Source organism: Hyperolius riggenbachi, chromosome 2 (assembly GCF_040937935.1).
Source record: "Hyperolius riggenbachi isolate aHypRig1 chromosome 2, aHypRig1.pri, whole genome shotgun sequence".
In the NCBI taxonomy this organism is placed as follows: Eukaryota; Metazoa; Chordata; class Amphibia; order Anura; family Hyperoliidae; genus Hyperolius; species Hyperolius riggenbachi.
This window is the reverse complement of record NC_090647.1, coordinates 351569783-351585517: the sequence shown is the minus strand read 5'-3', so window position 1 is coordinate 351585517 and position 15735 is coordinate 351569783. Positions and strand designations below refer to the sequence as shown.

The window sequence follows — 15735 nt, the reverse complement described above, 5'->3', positions numbered from 1 at the left end:
TATTTCTCCCACCCAGCATGGTTATATGTAAACCATATGTACCTGTTCGTACCGGTATTCCTAAAAATTGTTAACTGTTCCTTAAAATCAGGGATATTTCCTGCTTTACTGAAGGAAGCAATCATCAGGCCTCTCCTCAAAAAACCCTCCCTGGACCCAGATGCAATGACCAGCTACAGACCTGTCTCTAACCTTCCCTTTCTGGGCAAGCTAATTGAAAAAGCTGTTTACCTCCAGCTAGAAGCCAAAATCCTACAAAACAACAGTTATGACCCATTCCAGTCTGGCTTCAGGAAACACCACAGCACTGAAACGGCCCTCATCCAAATACGCAACCACCTGCTCATGGCAAGAGACAGAGGAGAGTGCTCCATCCTCATACTGCTAGACCTTTCTGCAGCCTTTGATACAGTTGACCATGACATCTTGATAAACAGGCTACAGGAATACTGCGGCATTGATGGCATAGTTCTTCAGTGGTTCCAATCCTTCTTGAGTGGCAGAACCCACAAAGTGTCTATGGGGCCCTTCCTGTCCACCCCTGTATCACTTAGGTATGGGGTGCCCCAGGGCTCAATCCTCTCTCCCCTGCTTTTCACGATTTACATGTTACCGCTGGGAAAACTAATCCAAAAACATGGCCTGACATACCACTGCTACGCAGACGACACTCAACTATATATTTCCTTCAAGCCTGGTGTGACAGACCCAACTCTAACTATAAACGCCTGCTTACGTGAACTACAGCAATGGATGAATGACAACTGGCTGAAACTAAATGCAGACAAAACTGAAGTCCTTCTGATAGGAGGGCAGAGCATGATAACAAAACAACTTAACTTGCAGTCTTCACCACTGGGAATAGGAGGCACGGATCTGCGCAGCTCTGATCATGTGCGTAGCCTGGGAGTTCTAATTGATTGGGATTTAAAGTTCAGAACTCAAATCTCTGCTGTGGTGAAATCATCCTATTTTCACCTGAAGAACATTGCAAAAATCAAGCACCTCATACCCCCAGAAGATCTGCCAACCTTAGTCCACGCCTTCATCACATCCCGACTGGACTACTGCAATGCTCTCTACACTGGCCTTCCAAAAAAGGTCTTGTACCGACTACAGCTGATACAGAATACTGCTGCCAGACTGCTAACCAACCAACCCCGTCACTGCCACATAACGCCAGTCCTGCACTCCCTTCACTGGCTACCTATAGAATGGAGGGTCCTATTCAAGATCGGCCTACTGACATTTAAATCCCTGAATAATTTAGGCCCTGGATACATGAAAGATATGTTGCAGCTGCGTAGCAATCCCCGCATTCTCAGATCAACAGGTTCTAATAATCTAGTCATACCCAGAGTCCACTTGGAAACTTTTGGTCCCAGAGCCTTCTGTCATGCTGCCCCTACGTTTTGGAACTCCTTACCTCAACAGATCAGGACAGCTCCATCCCTGGACGTGTTTAAATCCAGACTGAAAACCCACCTGTTCAGTTTGGCATTTGCAGAAATATAACTTTTGTTGTGTGAATACTTCATCCTACTAATTACTGAATCTGAGAGAGCCTAAGCGCTTTGAGTCCTATGGGAGAAAAGCGCTATAGAAATGTTATTGTATATTATTGTATTGTATAAAAATACACCACAAAACACATTATACTACTTCTTCTGAGTACGGCGATACCACATGTGTGACACTTTTTTGCAGCCTAACTGTGCTAAGGGGCCCAAAGTCCAGTGAGTACCTTTAGGATTTCACAGGTCATTTTGAGACATTTGGGTTCAAGACTACTCCTCACGGTTTAGGGCCCCTAAAATGCCAGGGCAGTATAGGAACCCCACAAGTGACCCCATTTTCCGCTAACTTGTGACAAAAAAAAAAAAATCTTCTATGAACTCACCATCCTCCTAACGGAATACCTTGGGGTGTCTTCTTTCTAAAATGGGGTAATTTGTGGGGTTCCTATACTGTCCTGGCATTTTAGGGGCCCTAAACCGTGAGAAGTAGTCTTGAAACGAAATTTCTCAAAATGACCTGTGAAATCCTAAAGGTACTCATTGAACTTTGGGCCCCTTAGCGCAGTTAGGGTGCAAAAAAGTGCCACACATGTGGTATCGCCGTACTCAGGAGAAGTAGTATAATGTGTTTTGGGGTGTATTTTTCCACATATCCATGCTGAGTGGGAGAAATATCTCTATGAATAGACAATTGTGTGTAAAAAAAATAAAACAATTGTCATTTACAGAGATATTTCTCCCACCCAGCATGGGTATGTGTAAAAATACACCCCAAAACACATTATACTACTTCTCCTGAGTACGGCAATGTGTGGCACTTTTTTGCAGCCTAACTGCGCTAAGGGGCCCAAAGTCCAATGAGCATCTTTAGGCTTTACAGGGGTGCTTACAATTAGGTACCCCCAAAATGCCAGGACAGTAAACACACCCCACAAATGACCCCATTTTGGAAAGTAGACACTTCAAGGTATTCAGAGAGGAGCATAGTGAGTCCGTGGCAGATTTAATTTTTTTTTGTCGCAAGTTAGAAGAAATGGAAACTTTTTTTTTTTTTTTCACAAAGTGTCATTTTCCGCTAACTTGTGACAAAAAAATAAAATCTTCTATGAACTCACCATGCCTCTCACTGAATACTTTGGGATGTCTTCTTTCCAAAATGGGGTCATTTGGGGGGTATTTGTACTATCCTGGAATTTTAGCCCCTGATGAAACCTGACAGGTGCGCAGAAAAGTCAGAGATGCTTGAAAATGGAAAAATTCACTTTTGGCACCATAGTTTGTAAACGCTATAACTTTTACCCAATCCAATAAATATACACTCAATGTTTTTTTTTTTATCAAAGACATGTAGCAGAATAACTTTCGCGCTCAAATGTATAGGAAATTTTACTTTATTTGAAAAATGTCAGCACAGCAAGTTAAAAAAGTCATTTTTTTGCAAAAATTCATGTCTTTTTTGATGAATATAATAAAAACTAAAACTCGCAGCAGCAATCAAATAGCAGCAAAAGAAAGCTGTATTAGTGACAAGAAAAGGAGGTAAAATTCCTTTAGGTGGTAGGTTGTATGACCGAGCAATAAACCGTGAAAGCTGCAGTGGTCTTAATGGAGAAAAAGGCTCTGGTCCTTAAGGGCCGAAAAGACTGTGGTCCTCAAGTGGTTAAGCTAGGTTCAGTGGCTGTTATCATGGCATTACCTGTAACTGAAGGAACGTCGCAAGTTATCCGCACATTGCGTCTTATACAGTGAAGCATACAGTCTATGAATAGTATGCTTCACTGTAACTGTTAAACAGTATGTTTTGCAGCAATGCACACCGTTCTACTGCAAAGCACCTGCCGCACTGTGAACGTCACATAGGTGGTGCATTGCAGCAAACCGGATTACAAAGTGGCCGTTAACCTCCCTGGCAGGAGGGTTTATTTCACTTTTTTTTTTTTTTTTTTTTTTAGCATGTAGCTAGCCTAGCGCTAGCTACATGCTTCCCCCCCCCCCCCTCCCTGCGTCCCCCCGTATCTTCCGATCGCCACCGGCGCCGCTTGCCCATAAGGAAATCCCGTTCTGAACGGGATTTCCTTGAGGGCTTCCCCCGTCGCCATGGCGACGACCGAAGTGACATCATCGACGTCATCAACGTCACAGGGAGTCCCGATCCACCCGATAGCGCAGCCTGGCGGCGATTGGTCAGGCTGCGCAAGGGGTATGCGGGGCCCTATATCGCGGCGGGTAGTGGCGCATCGGCGGTGGGCGGCGGCAATCAGACCAAACACGCAGCTAGCAAAGTGCTAGCTGCGTGTTTGAAAAAAAAAATTATGCAAATCGGCTCAGCAGGGCCTGAGGAATCCTCCGCGGCGGGTTACCCCGTGTCCAGCACGGGGTTACGGCTAAGGAGATTAAGCGGCAAGTGACAGGCCACTGCTAACGTAGCCTTAAAGGTGCATATATACCATATGATGCATGTTCAAGCTGGCTAATGAGGATTATTTCCCTAACTAGCAATTGATCACCAGGGAATATCGAATTTCAGCACAATTGTAAGAAAAAAAATAAAAAGGGAACACCACCACTACAAGCTTTCTACTAATAGCATTTTCAAATACAGTTAAATAACTGAAGTTACAATTTTTCTTACATAAAACGTTGACCCCATGTACAAAATATACAGTACTATTTTTGTTAATACTTATTTTTGTTGTTACACGTTACAGTAGTGTATTAACTGTTGTAAGTAGTTTAAAGGGAACCTTAACTGAGAGTGATATGGATGTTTCCTGTTGAACAATACCAGTTGCCCGGCAGTCCAGCTGATCTCTGTGGCTGAATCACATTCTGAAACAAGCATGCAGCTTATCCAGTCTGACTTCAGTCAGAGCACCTGATCTGCATGCTTGTTGAGGGGCTGTGGCTAAAAGTATTAAAAACACAGAATCAGCAGGCAATTCAGGCAACTGGTAATATTTTAAAATGAAAAATCCCTATCCTTCTCAATTTAGGTTCCCTTTATTGGCCCATACTCACGGGCTACAAAAGTGGCCTGTCGCCAGCACACGTGAGCGTGTGCGCGACAGCTCGTCGCCAGGTCCCTCCGCGTACACACACGGAAGAGGGACCAGCGGTGCGACGGAAGCTGTCGCCGACGTTCCTCCTCCCTCCGCCGGAAGCTCAATGTTCTGTATAGAGGTTGCTGTCGCTAGTCCGCATACTCACGCGGACTAGCGACAGTTGCGGCGGCAACTTTCGCCAGGTGATTGATCACGCCAATCGCCTGGCGACAGCAGCGACGGTTCAGGGTGCGCACCCGTGCCATGCCTCATACTCACGGGCGACCTGTCGCCGCAACACGCGCGCGCCGCGTGTTGCGGCGACAATTGTAGCCCGTGAGTATGGGCCATAAGACAGGGGTCTCAAACTCGCGGCCCTCGATACAATATTTTGTGGCCCGCGCCGGCAAAAGCTTCCTTATAGTTCGCCTCAGTGCTCCCAAGTAATCCGCCGTGTCCCCGCTGCAAAACGAGGGCTGCAGAGCCCCCAAATCGCCCGGGGGGCAATCCGCCGGCATTTCCTGGAAGGGGCAGAGCTTTCAGCTTCAGCTCTGCCCCTCCTGACGTCAATCGCGGCGCATTGCCGCCTCTGCCCGCCCCTCTCACTCTTCAAAGAGAGGGGCGGGGAGAAGCGGCGAAGCGCCGCGATTGACGCCAGGAGGGGCAGAGCTGAAGCTGAAAGCTCTGCCCCTTCCAGGAAATGCCGGCGGATTGCCCTCGTTTTGCGGCGGGGACACGGCGGATTACTTGTAATGGGAGCACTGAAGTGAACTATAAGGAAAAAAAGTCAAAATAGTTTGCTTCAGTGTGAATTTGATTTTGAAATAAAAATCAATGCAAGAGGGGGTGGTTTGCGGGAGCTGCTGATTGACTTTTTTTGGTGAAATCCCTTATGCGGCCCAGCCTCATCCTAAATTTGCCTCCTGCGGCCCCCAGGTACATTGAGTTTGAGACCCCTGCTTTAAGACATTAAAAGCACAGCTGGAGAGCATACTGGTTACCACGTTTGATGCAGGGTTTGAGCCTTTGACATGGGTACAAATCCTGGCTCAAGCCAGTATGCAAAACAGTAAGGCAAGGGTCACACATCTAATGTATGCTATGGGGAAAACTAGTGCGTTTCTGCTGTGACCCTGGCCTAGAGTGACCAGACGTCCCGGATTGCCCGGGACGCATCCCGGATTCGGGGTCCGCTGTCCCTGGCAGCATGAGGTCCCGGGAAACGTCCCACTTTCAGCAGCGGGACGTCCCGGCCTCGGGACTCTGGTCACTGTATCCTCATGAACTGGCAGCGGCTTCTATAGACGCCGTGCCAGGTCATTGCCTGCAGCCCCGCTCCAGCCTCCTTATTGTCTTCCGGTGTTCCGACACCGGCAGGCGAGCAGGGCTACAGCAAGATGGCTGCCGAAGCCCTGTACTGGAGACTATTTGTGTCTCCAGTACAGGGCTTCGGGCGCCATCTTGCCGTAGCCCTGTCAGCGCGGGAGACGAGCAGGAGGAAGGTGGTCCCGGGAGCAGCGTGCCAGAGGCCTGAGACTTCTGCCAGGTGAGTAAATGCTTTCTTTTCCAGGTGAAATGTTTGCCCGCATTGCGTTTCTTTTCTGGTGACGTTTGCTCGCATTGCGTTTCTTTTCTGGTGAAATGTTTGCCCGCATTGCGTTTCTTTTCTGGGGAAATGTTTGCCCGCATTGCGTTTCTTTTCTGGGGAAATGTTTGCCCGCATTGCGTTTCTTTTCTGGGGAAATGTTTGCCCGCATTGCGTTTCTTTTCTGGGGAAATGTTTGCCTGCATTGCGTTTCTTTTCTGGGGAAATGTTTGCCTGCATTGCGTTTCTTTTCTGGGGAAATGTTTGCCTGCATTGCGTTTCTTTTCTGGGGAAATGTTTGCCTGCATTGCGTTTCTTTTCTGGGGAAATGTTTGCCTGCATTGCGTTTCTTTTCTGGGGAAATGTTTGCCTGCATTGCGTTTCTTTTCTGGGGAAATGTTTGCCTGCATTGCGTTTCTTTTCTGGGGAAATGTTTGCCCGCATTGCGTTTCTTTTCTGGGGAAATGTTTGCCCGCATTGCGTTTCTTTTCTGGGGAAATGTTTGCCCGCATTGCGTTTCTTTTCTGGGGAAATGTTTGCCCGCATTGCGTTTATTTTGTACTGACATGTTTGCCCGCACTGCATTTATTTTGTACTGACATGTTTGCCCGCATTGCGTTTATTTTGTACTGACATGTTTGCCTGCATTGCGTTTATTTTGTACTGACATGTTTGCCCGCATTGCGTTTATTTTCTGGTGAAATGTTTGCCCGCATTGCGTTTATTTTGTACTGACATGTTTGCCCGCATTGCATTTACTTTCTGGTGAAATGTTTGCCCGCATTGCGTTTATTTTGTACTGACATGTTTGCCCGCATCGCGTTTATTTTGTACTGACATGTTGCCTGCATTACGTTTATTTTCTGGTGTCCGGGGTAACTGTTACTGCATTTATTATTTAATGGTCATAGATGGCTATGTTTGCTGCTTTGTGGTTAGGGTATACTATTAGTATCACACAGTTTCTGCACACCCATGATGCAAAGTCTCGTTTGTCCACATCATGGCATAAACACTGCTTTCTTATGCCTCGCTGTTACATCATTACGTTAGCTCCGCCCATACAATGTCATGGCCATGCCCATTATTCGCCGCGGCGCGCCCCCCCCCCCCCCCCAGTCTTCGTCGCTACACGCTCCTCAGTCCTCCCCACTTTTCGCCCCTTGCCGTCCCAGGTTGGACCCAAAAAAATCTGGTCACTCTACCCTGGCCTAAGGAGTTTTTGGGCAAGGCTCCCTAATGATCCTGGTCACCTGTGGAGTATGTCTAATTAGTGGCTGCAGCCCTGAAGCTCGATATGTTACTTATCTTGTCTTGAAAACAGCTAGTAAACATTGTTTATGCTATATGTTTAAATCAAGAGTTGCCAAAAAGTAAATCACTTATCCATGTTACCCTATGTGTAACACTGGACTCAACTTACAAACAAATGAATCTTACAATCTCCCAGAACATAACCTGTTTGCTAGTAGGGGACCACATGTATTCTATTTTGATCAAAATCATTTGACAGAAGCTCAAGTTATTAATAGATTTTAATCCAAAACACTGTCTGTTTAAGTGCATTGCATTTCATTACACACAAATGCTGCAACACTCCATTACATGTTCATTGTGTCATCTGTTGGGTACAAGAACCTTTAAAGATAGTAACTGTAATTCATGGCAAGAAAACAAATACTATTAATGTATTAATATACGAACGTGTACTAGTGGCAAATAAAACCTTGAATAGCTTATCTGAATATCTTCTAATTATGCTAGTAATCGAACTATGCCTAGGTCTACAGAAACGAATCACATATAAATACTTAGCAAAGTTGTATTTCCAATCATAATGTAAATAAAGCTGTAGTTATGTTTTGCTTATTCAGAAAACCAATGGCTTCTAATATACTTTATTATTACAACTCTGCTTCCCACTGACAGCCTGTGCTGGAACCTCCCAGCAGTTGATAACTAACAACCAGTGAGTGTATATAAATAGCTGTTATAAATCAGAAGCTCCTGTACACAAGTATGGGGAGGTTCCCGGTGTTGGGGAGACACAAGCTGCCCTGCACAGCTACATGATCGCAGACAGCAAGCAGGCCTGCTGGGTGTCCCATTCATACGTCCCGCTCAGTCTGCTCACCCAGTAACTCCAGATTCATAGTTCCGCTTGTGGCCTACACCGCGCTTTCCTCCAGCCGGGCCCCTCCACCGGGGCGGCACGGAATGCCACAGAAGACAGCGATGAGGTGATCAGCAGCGGCTGTAAACTGTCCCCAGACGGGTTTATGGAGCCCAGCATCAACACGGAGAGTAATAATTTAAACCAGGCACTCTAGCGGGCAGCCTGGGGTCCTCGGAGCAAGCATATCATTGTCCGTGCGCCAGCAGGAAAACGAGTACAAAGGTTCCGCATACACGTTAGTGCCACTTTGGAAATTGGTAGCATATTTCTTTTTACACTATCAAGCAAATGCGTTTTCACACTGGAGAGAGTAGCTCCACTGGTGGGAAGATGAGGGGTTCTCTAGGGATAGCAGGGAGGGCACGCAGCTCAAGGTTTGTTTCACGGCTGGAAAGATGTAGAGAGGCGGTGTAGTGAAAATTTTTGCTACCCATCATATTTTGCAACTTGCCATAGAGGACAGTGTATGACTGTGTAGGACAGCGGTAGTTCCTGCAGAAAGCTTTCTTTTAGGAGACGTGAAACTGATTCACCGCCAGGCTTCTTGGATCAGCTGAACGGCAAGGACGGCTAGAATTGTTTTATTATTATATTTATACCAACACGTTTTGTAACGTTCCATCTTTTCCTGGCAATCCCTGCCTCTATCCAGAGCTGTAAAAAGCCAGCACCTATTTAGAGGGTTTGTTCACACTGCAGGCGTTTTCGGCTTTTTTCCGACCCGCGTGCGGTTTTTAAAAACACCCCCCGATCGCGTGTACATTGAATGTCTATGAGAAAGTTCATATCAGCCCGGGTCGTGCGCTGTCCGTTCAGTAAAGCAGTGCTTGTACCATTCTTGAGGTGATTTCGCCTCAATGGAAAGTATAGGAGCAACGCAAAATGCTCACAAAATCGCTTTGTGTAGCGATTGCGTTCACGTTTTTAAGAATAAATACATTGTATTTTTTTCCTGACTTGCATCAGGGCGTGAATTACAAAAACGCGTGGAAAACCGCTAAGCACAAAAACGAATTGCCCACCCAAGTGCCAGGAATCGGGGGAAAAAAGACACCTCAAAAACAGCACAACACGGACAGACACATGAGCCGAACACAATTTGAACAAGGCCTGAGGGCTGGTACACGCCTAAAAGCGCTAGAGTGAAAGCAAACACTCAGCGTTTTTAAAATTGATATTTCTAAGCAATTTTAGGAATAGGCTAGCAGTTTTCTAGTTATGCCTAGCGATTTTTTTTGTACAGTAGAGCTTTTGTAAAAGAAAACGCTTGGAAAATCACTCTATTCTAGAGATTTTTCACTTTCCTATACTTAACATTAAGGCTGAATCGCCTCAGAAATGCTGCAGGACCCATGTTTGCGTTTGAGGAAAAAAATCACAACGCTCCGGTGTGATCCATCCTATACAAATACATTAGCCAAGTGCTTTTCATTCAAAGTGTTAGCATTTTGAAAAGCGTTTAGAAGCGCTCTAGGTGTGCACCAGCCCTCAGTAAGAGCGAGACTGCTACTGCCTACTGAGTGCGCTCTAGTGGCTGCCTGGCTTTGATTCCAACAGGAGAAAAGCTCTATACAAATACTGGAATTCTCAACTTTTGCAGATAACTTAAAAGAGAGCCAGACAAGCTCAGCAGTAACAGTATTGGGTTTAAATGGCTCATGCAAGCCTTAGCCGGCAAGATTTGTATCTAACTAGTTCTAAGTCATAAGTATAGGTCTACTGTATGATTGTATTGTGTCTATACATGTGACCTGTAAATACTTGCATTGCTTTTTTTTTTTTTTTTAAATAAGTTTTTATTGAAATTTTGTTTTAATCATACAAACAGACATTGCTCCCATGGGTACATAGAATTTTGGCTTACAAGATATAAGGATGTTACTACAGACAAATATCTTACAATGAGTGTATCAATTGTGAGGTTAGTAGTTGGTCATCTCAAAGGAGCATGGGTATGAGGGAACATATGGTAGAGGGGAGGGAGGGAAAGGGAGATAGGAGGGATGGGAGGGAAAGGGAGATAGGAGGGATGGGAGGGAGGGGTAAGGAAAGGGAAGGGTAAAAGAGGGGAGAACAGAGGGAGTACAAAACCAACATTAAACAGGAAAGGGATGGCGATACCAGAGAAGCTTCTTTTGACTAACAGAGTCAGAGATAACATTATTCCACACATATAAAATATGATCTGAATAGGATCAATCACTTTCTCTTAATATATTATTTGGTAAAAATTAGGTATTAAACATTGAACATACATCACCCCTTAGCATAATTAAATAGTAATATCCGGGAGAAACCTAACCCCTTTTGGCGGGTTATGTATGCATCAACATGGGTTACGAACTGCTCTTAAAGGTAGCCATACACTGGTCGATTTGCCATCAGATTTGACCAACAGATAGATCCCTCTCTGATCGAATCTGATCAGAGAGGGATCGTATGGCTGCCTTTATTGCAAACAGATTGTGAATCAATTTAAGCATCTTCTACAAGCCTCTCCACCATCTTAAATTGTTCCTTTTGGTGTTCAAACGTACATGGGAAGGAGCAGGGGGGGGGGGGGGGGGGGGGTCGGTGGAAACTAGAAAAATGGAGAATGGAGCATCGAACTGTTATTTTAACATAAAGGTCAGTGCACAAACGTCCCTCTCTCTTTATTACCCATACATCAAGAAAGTTGATTCTTGTCTGGTCAAAATGGACTGTCAGTTGAATTGTAGGACATTTAGTATTTAATTCATAAACTAAGGCATCTAGGCTCGAAAGCGGCCCCCTCCACAGCACAAAAATGTCATCAATATAGCATTGCCATAGCAACGCATGTTTACAAAAAAAGGCACTAGAGTAGACAACTGCTTCCAGACCCCCATCATGAGGAATCGCAGTTTATAGATTACCAACATCCATCATGACCAACCAAGTCTCCTGTTCAACAACCTCCACTCCTGCAAGAATTTCTAAAAAGTGCTGTGTATCTCTAAGATAGGATTGCAAATTAACCACAATGGGTCTAAGTATTTTATCTAAAAAGATGGAAATATTAGAAAAAATAGAATCAATCCCCGATACAATGGGGCGCCCTGGGGGGTTCTCAAGTTGTTTGTGAATCTTTGGTAGTATATACAGTATCGGAATTCTGGGGGAAATCTTAGTAAGATATTTTTTCAAGTTTTTATCAATAATTCCACATATTTCAGCCTCATCCAACATTTGATCAATTTTCTGCCCAATATCTAACGTGGGGTCCCCAGATCATTTTTGGTACACCTCCCCATCACCCAGTTGTCTTACAACCTCTTCCCTATACTTCACAGTGTCCATAATAACAACAGCTCCACCTTTATCTGCAGCTCTTATAGTAATCAATTTATTCGTCTTGAGCGGACGTTGTCGGCACTTTTCCTATTGGCTTGTGGCGGTTTGATGTGCCAATGCAAACGGACACTGTGGGCATCCCTTGCTATTGGCATGCGGTGGCTTGCCTAGACGAGCGGACACTGTCGGCGTCCTTATGATTGGCTTTCGGCGATGGGACACTCCCCTCTCATTGATCATGGGTAGGTTACGTCTACACAGCCCGCCCTTGGTTTGTGGGATTAAGAGCGGACGTTGTCGGCAAACATCCTATTGGAGCCTTCTGCTCCTTATGGGCTGCGATTGGTCGGCGCTAGAGCACTATACAGATGAGGACAACCTGCCTGCCTTCTGTTGATTGGTGCACATACTGAGAGGCCGATCTCGATTGGCTGTCTATGGCTTTAGGACACAGTGAGCCAGTTCTCTTTGATTTCCCCATGATTCACGGGGATTAGAGAGGTGAGTGTTCCTGATGTATGCTTGGTGCACTTTGACTGCATTATATTTTCAATTTTGGGTATTTTTACCATGTTTTTTTGTGCTAAAAATCGCTGCTGCTCCTTAGACGTCTTCTGATTGGTGGACATAGTTTCATGCATATTTATTTATGGTAATATTGCAGTTCTCTATGTGGTCCACTTACTTACTATATAAGTGGTTTTAGCAGATGTTAATTCAGTGTGAATCTGTGGCGGTTTGAGAAAGGACCAAGCAGTCCGAAACACCTGTGCCTTACCTTATACTTACCCACTACTTGTTTTTAGACATGTTTTAACGGATTGACAATAAAGAAGGACCGTTTGATGGTGCAGATCGTGTCGAGTTATTGCATGCACTTGTGACTCCAGAGTGGATCTTTTGCACATCACTTACCATTGGCGCAGAAACAATTACTAAGAAAAATAGGTTATTATTTAGAGACGCCAATGAAAACCTGTGCGGGATTTCTCAAACGTTCTAATTGTGCAAGATACTGAAGCGTGGTCATACCAGACCCTCGTGCCTATGTGTGAGTCAATGACCTCATCCAAGATAGAGTGGGAAATTAACAGGTAGTCCAATCTACTGAAAGACTTGTGGACTGAGGAGAAATGAATGAAGTCCTGCAATTTGGGATTGAGAGTTCTCCAGCAGTCAGCAAGCCTTAGTTCAAATACATTTTGTTTGATGGCTACCAATTTACTGTGAGGCAGTGAGGAGTGGCCTGTTGAGGAATACCTTGCAGGGTCAAGGCATAAGTTAAGGTCATCTCCGATTATTATTTTCCCTTCAGCAAATCTTTGTAATTTGGAAAGAAATTGCAGCAACCATTTACCCTGGTTAGTATTGGGGCGGTATAAGTTCGGTATTGTATAAAGAATACCAAATAGCTCTATGATTATGAAGACAAATCTACCCTCCTCATCAATAAGTTGTTTTTTAAGGATAAAAGGAAGAGTTCTATGTAAACTTATGGAAGTTCCTCTTGCTTTCATGGTGGGATTCATGCTGTGGAACCAGGTGGAGTATTGCTTTCCGGGCATTTTAGTTATGTGGTCTAGCTTAAAGTGTGTTTCCTGCAAAATAATAATTTGGAATTTTTCTTTATGTAAAAAATCTAGTATTTGGGTTCTCTTGGTGGGGTTGTTAAGGCCATTAACGTTATATAAGGTAACTTTTAGATCACCCATGATGTATTAGGGATGGTCGGGGTGGATAGTTTCAGGGAGAGTGATAAAGGCTTTTGTGTGTGGGGTTTGGTGGAGGTATTGCCAAAGAACATGAAGAGAACAGACATATAACATTCAACAGTACAGCAACAATAAGAGGTTGCCTAAAAGGCGCCGGTCTGAGATGCCCTGTGTCACCAGGTGTTATGTGGCCATCTCCGGGTAGGAGGGGGCAACCCAGACCATAAACTAACCACATTTTGGTCTTAAGATCTTAAAAAGATCTATCCTATCGAGCGAGGAGTGAAAGCCCTGTAAGGAGCAGACAAAGTCTCCCCGAAGCCAGGATCCTGCATGACTACAATTAAAGCGGACCCAAACCAGACATTTTTTTTTATTAAAAATATTTAGTTGCACCACTCTGAAACATACAAAGATAAATAAACACTCCTTCAAACCTATGATTATTTCAGTGCATGCTTTTCACCCTTCTCTTTTCATAGCTAGGGTCATACTGGGGGCAGCCATTAGCAATTCCTCCATCGCTGGACACCATCTACTCCACCACTTTGCCGGAAAAATCCCGGCAATTTGAAAGGAAGGGAGGGGTTCCTCCAATAAAAAAGTAAAATATTTTATATTTGTCATCATGCAGCTGAAAAAAGGCTGCTATTTATTATTATAATTTAGAAAATAGATTTTATTTCTGAAATCTTGTATTTTTAATTTGGGTCCACTTTAACAATTAAGCATGAATAGAGGCTTTAAACATTAATGCTAAGTATCAACTGTGAAAATACTTCTATTTCAGCGCCATCTTTCCATGCGGTATCTACTACAACATAGTGAAAGTTGTACCTCTAAATAACAACATACTATGAATCAAATTAACCATATATGAACATATAGCTGCTTAACACCTGTCAAACCCAATATTTCAACATCAAGAAAACTCTATTATAAATTATATATATATATATGCAGTCTATCCCAAATAGGAGGATTGAGATATATGCCATGAGCTGGGCCTTGCTCATCGGAGCCTTTTGCTATGTCCATACAAAGTATGCTGATTGAGAAAAAAACTTGCAGCAAACGATTCTAGCGATAGTCCATTCCATACATTCTATAATTAAATGATTGGGACGCCAGAAGTTAGTTAAAAGGTTCGTTGCAAAGATGAAAACTGGCAGTCCGTGATGGAGAGTCAGTGGCTGTGGCATAATGAAAGTAGTGAAGAGCAAATGTAATTAGGGGTTGAAAAGGTGATATATTACGGTGGTATAGGGCTATAGTATATTATAGTGATATATGGTGTAAAAGTCACCTTCTTGTCGCAGGGATAGCCTGGAGTCCTCCATGAGGGCTCACTACTCACATGGCGCATTTCTGTTATTGCGGCGAGCATTCTTCCAGTGGGGTCTTTGAGGAAGAGGTGGATTCTGATCGGTGGTCTCTGATTGTAGTGGCCATTCTGAAATCTCGAAGGTAGGGAGAGCTAGAGCTTCCTTTATCTTGGGTGCATCTGAGGAATCCTTCAAAATGTGCGTCTGTCCATCATGCCGGATTTTCAGGCTAAAGGGGTACCCCCATTTATATGGGCAGTTTCTCTCTTGTAGAAGTGAAAGAAGTAATTTCAGAGAGTAAGTTTAGAGAGATCTGATCGGAATGTGATGCGAGCTCCATCAAAATAGATACTGCCTTTCTCACGAGCAGTAGCCATGATGTCGCCCTTGATTATGTGGCTATGAACGTGGCAAATTACATCTCTGGGTCTGTCTGGGTTAGTGCTGATCGGAGCAAGCATCCTGTGTGCTCTGTCCAGCTCTATGTTATGGTCTGCTTGTCTCCCCAGAAGTTGAGTAAAGATCCCAACCAGGGTGGGCACTAAATCAGCTTGCTTTGTTGCATTGCTTTTTTTATATAATTACACAGCAAAGTAGAGGTTGTGACTATTGCACCAGAGATCTGCTTTTACCATTAGGTTAGGTTCACAGTATGTATTGTGTTGTGTTCCCTGCAATGGCAGGAATGCTACACAGTGGGAAAAAAAAAGTGCTGCACCTCATCTGCGCAGTCAACAAAAAGTATGCTTCACTGTCACTGTTAACAAGCACATTTTGCGGTAATGTGGTTATACTGCAGTGCCCCTGCAGCATTATGAACATCACATAGGTCGTGCATTGCAGCTCAGCAAGCTGCGTTACAAAGCAGCCGCTATGCTGCAATGCACCACTGTGAACATAGCCTCAATGGAAAATTTTTTTTTAAAAAAAAATTATATATATATATATATATATATATATATATTTTTTTTTTACACTGACTATTCCTGTACATATTACATGTGCTGTAGAATTTAGCTGGTGCTCAAAAATAAGTACCATAAAGTAATTCTCCCACATATTAA

At 44.1% G+C, this 15735-nt stretch overlaps 1 protein-coding gene across 8 annotated transcripts in view; it reads right to left on the bottom strand.

Moving 5' to 3' along the window:
* The window catches only part of RBBP5 (RB binding protein 5, histone lysine methyltransferase complex subunit), a 157367-nt gene that overhangs the window by 135923 nt on the left and 5709 nt on the right, over positions 1-15735 (bottom strand). For 3 of the 8 annotated variants that reach the window (XR_011026366.1, XM_068269587.1, XM_068269588.1), the window contains exon 1: positions 8278-8505. The exons of 1 other annotated variant lie outside the window; for it this stretch is intronic. Coding sequence is in view for 5 of the 7 variants with exons in the window: in XM_068269587.1 (XP_068125688.1) it covers positions 8278-8296 (19 nt within the window). In the remaining 2 variants the exon portion in view is untranslated. Of the gene's footprint in view, positions 1-8277; positions 8507-15735 lie in introns of those variants that run through there. 4 more of the 8 variants (XR_011026365.1, XM_068269586.1, XM_068269590.1 and 1 more) reach the window with 3 other exon arrangements.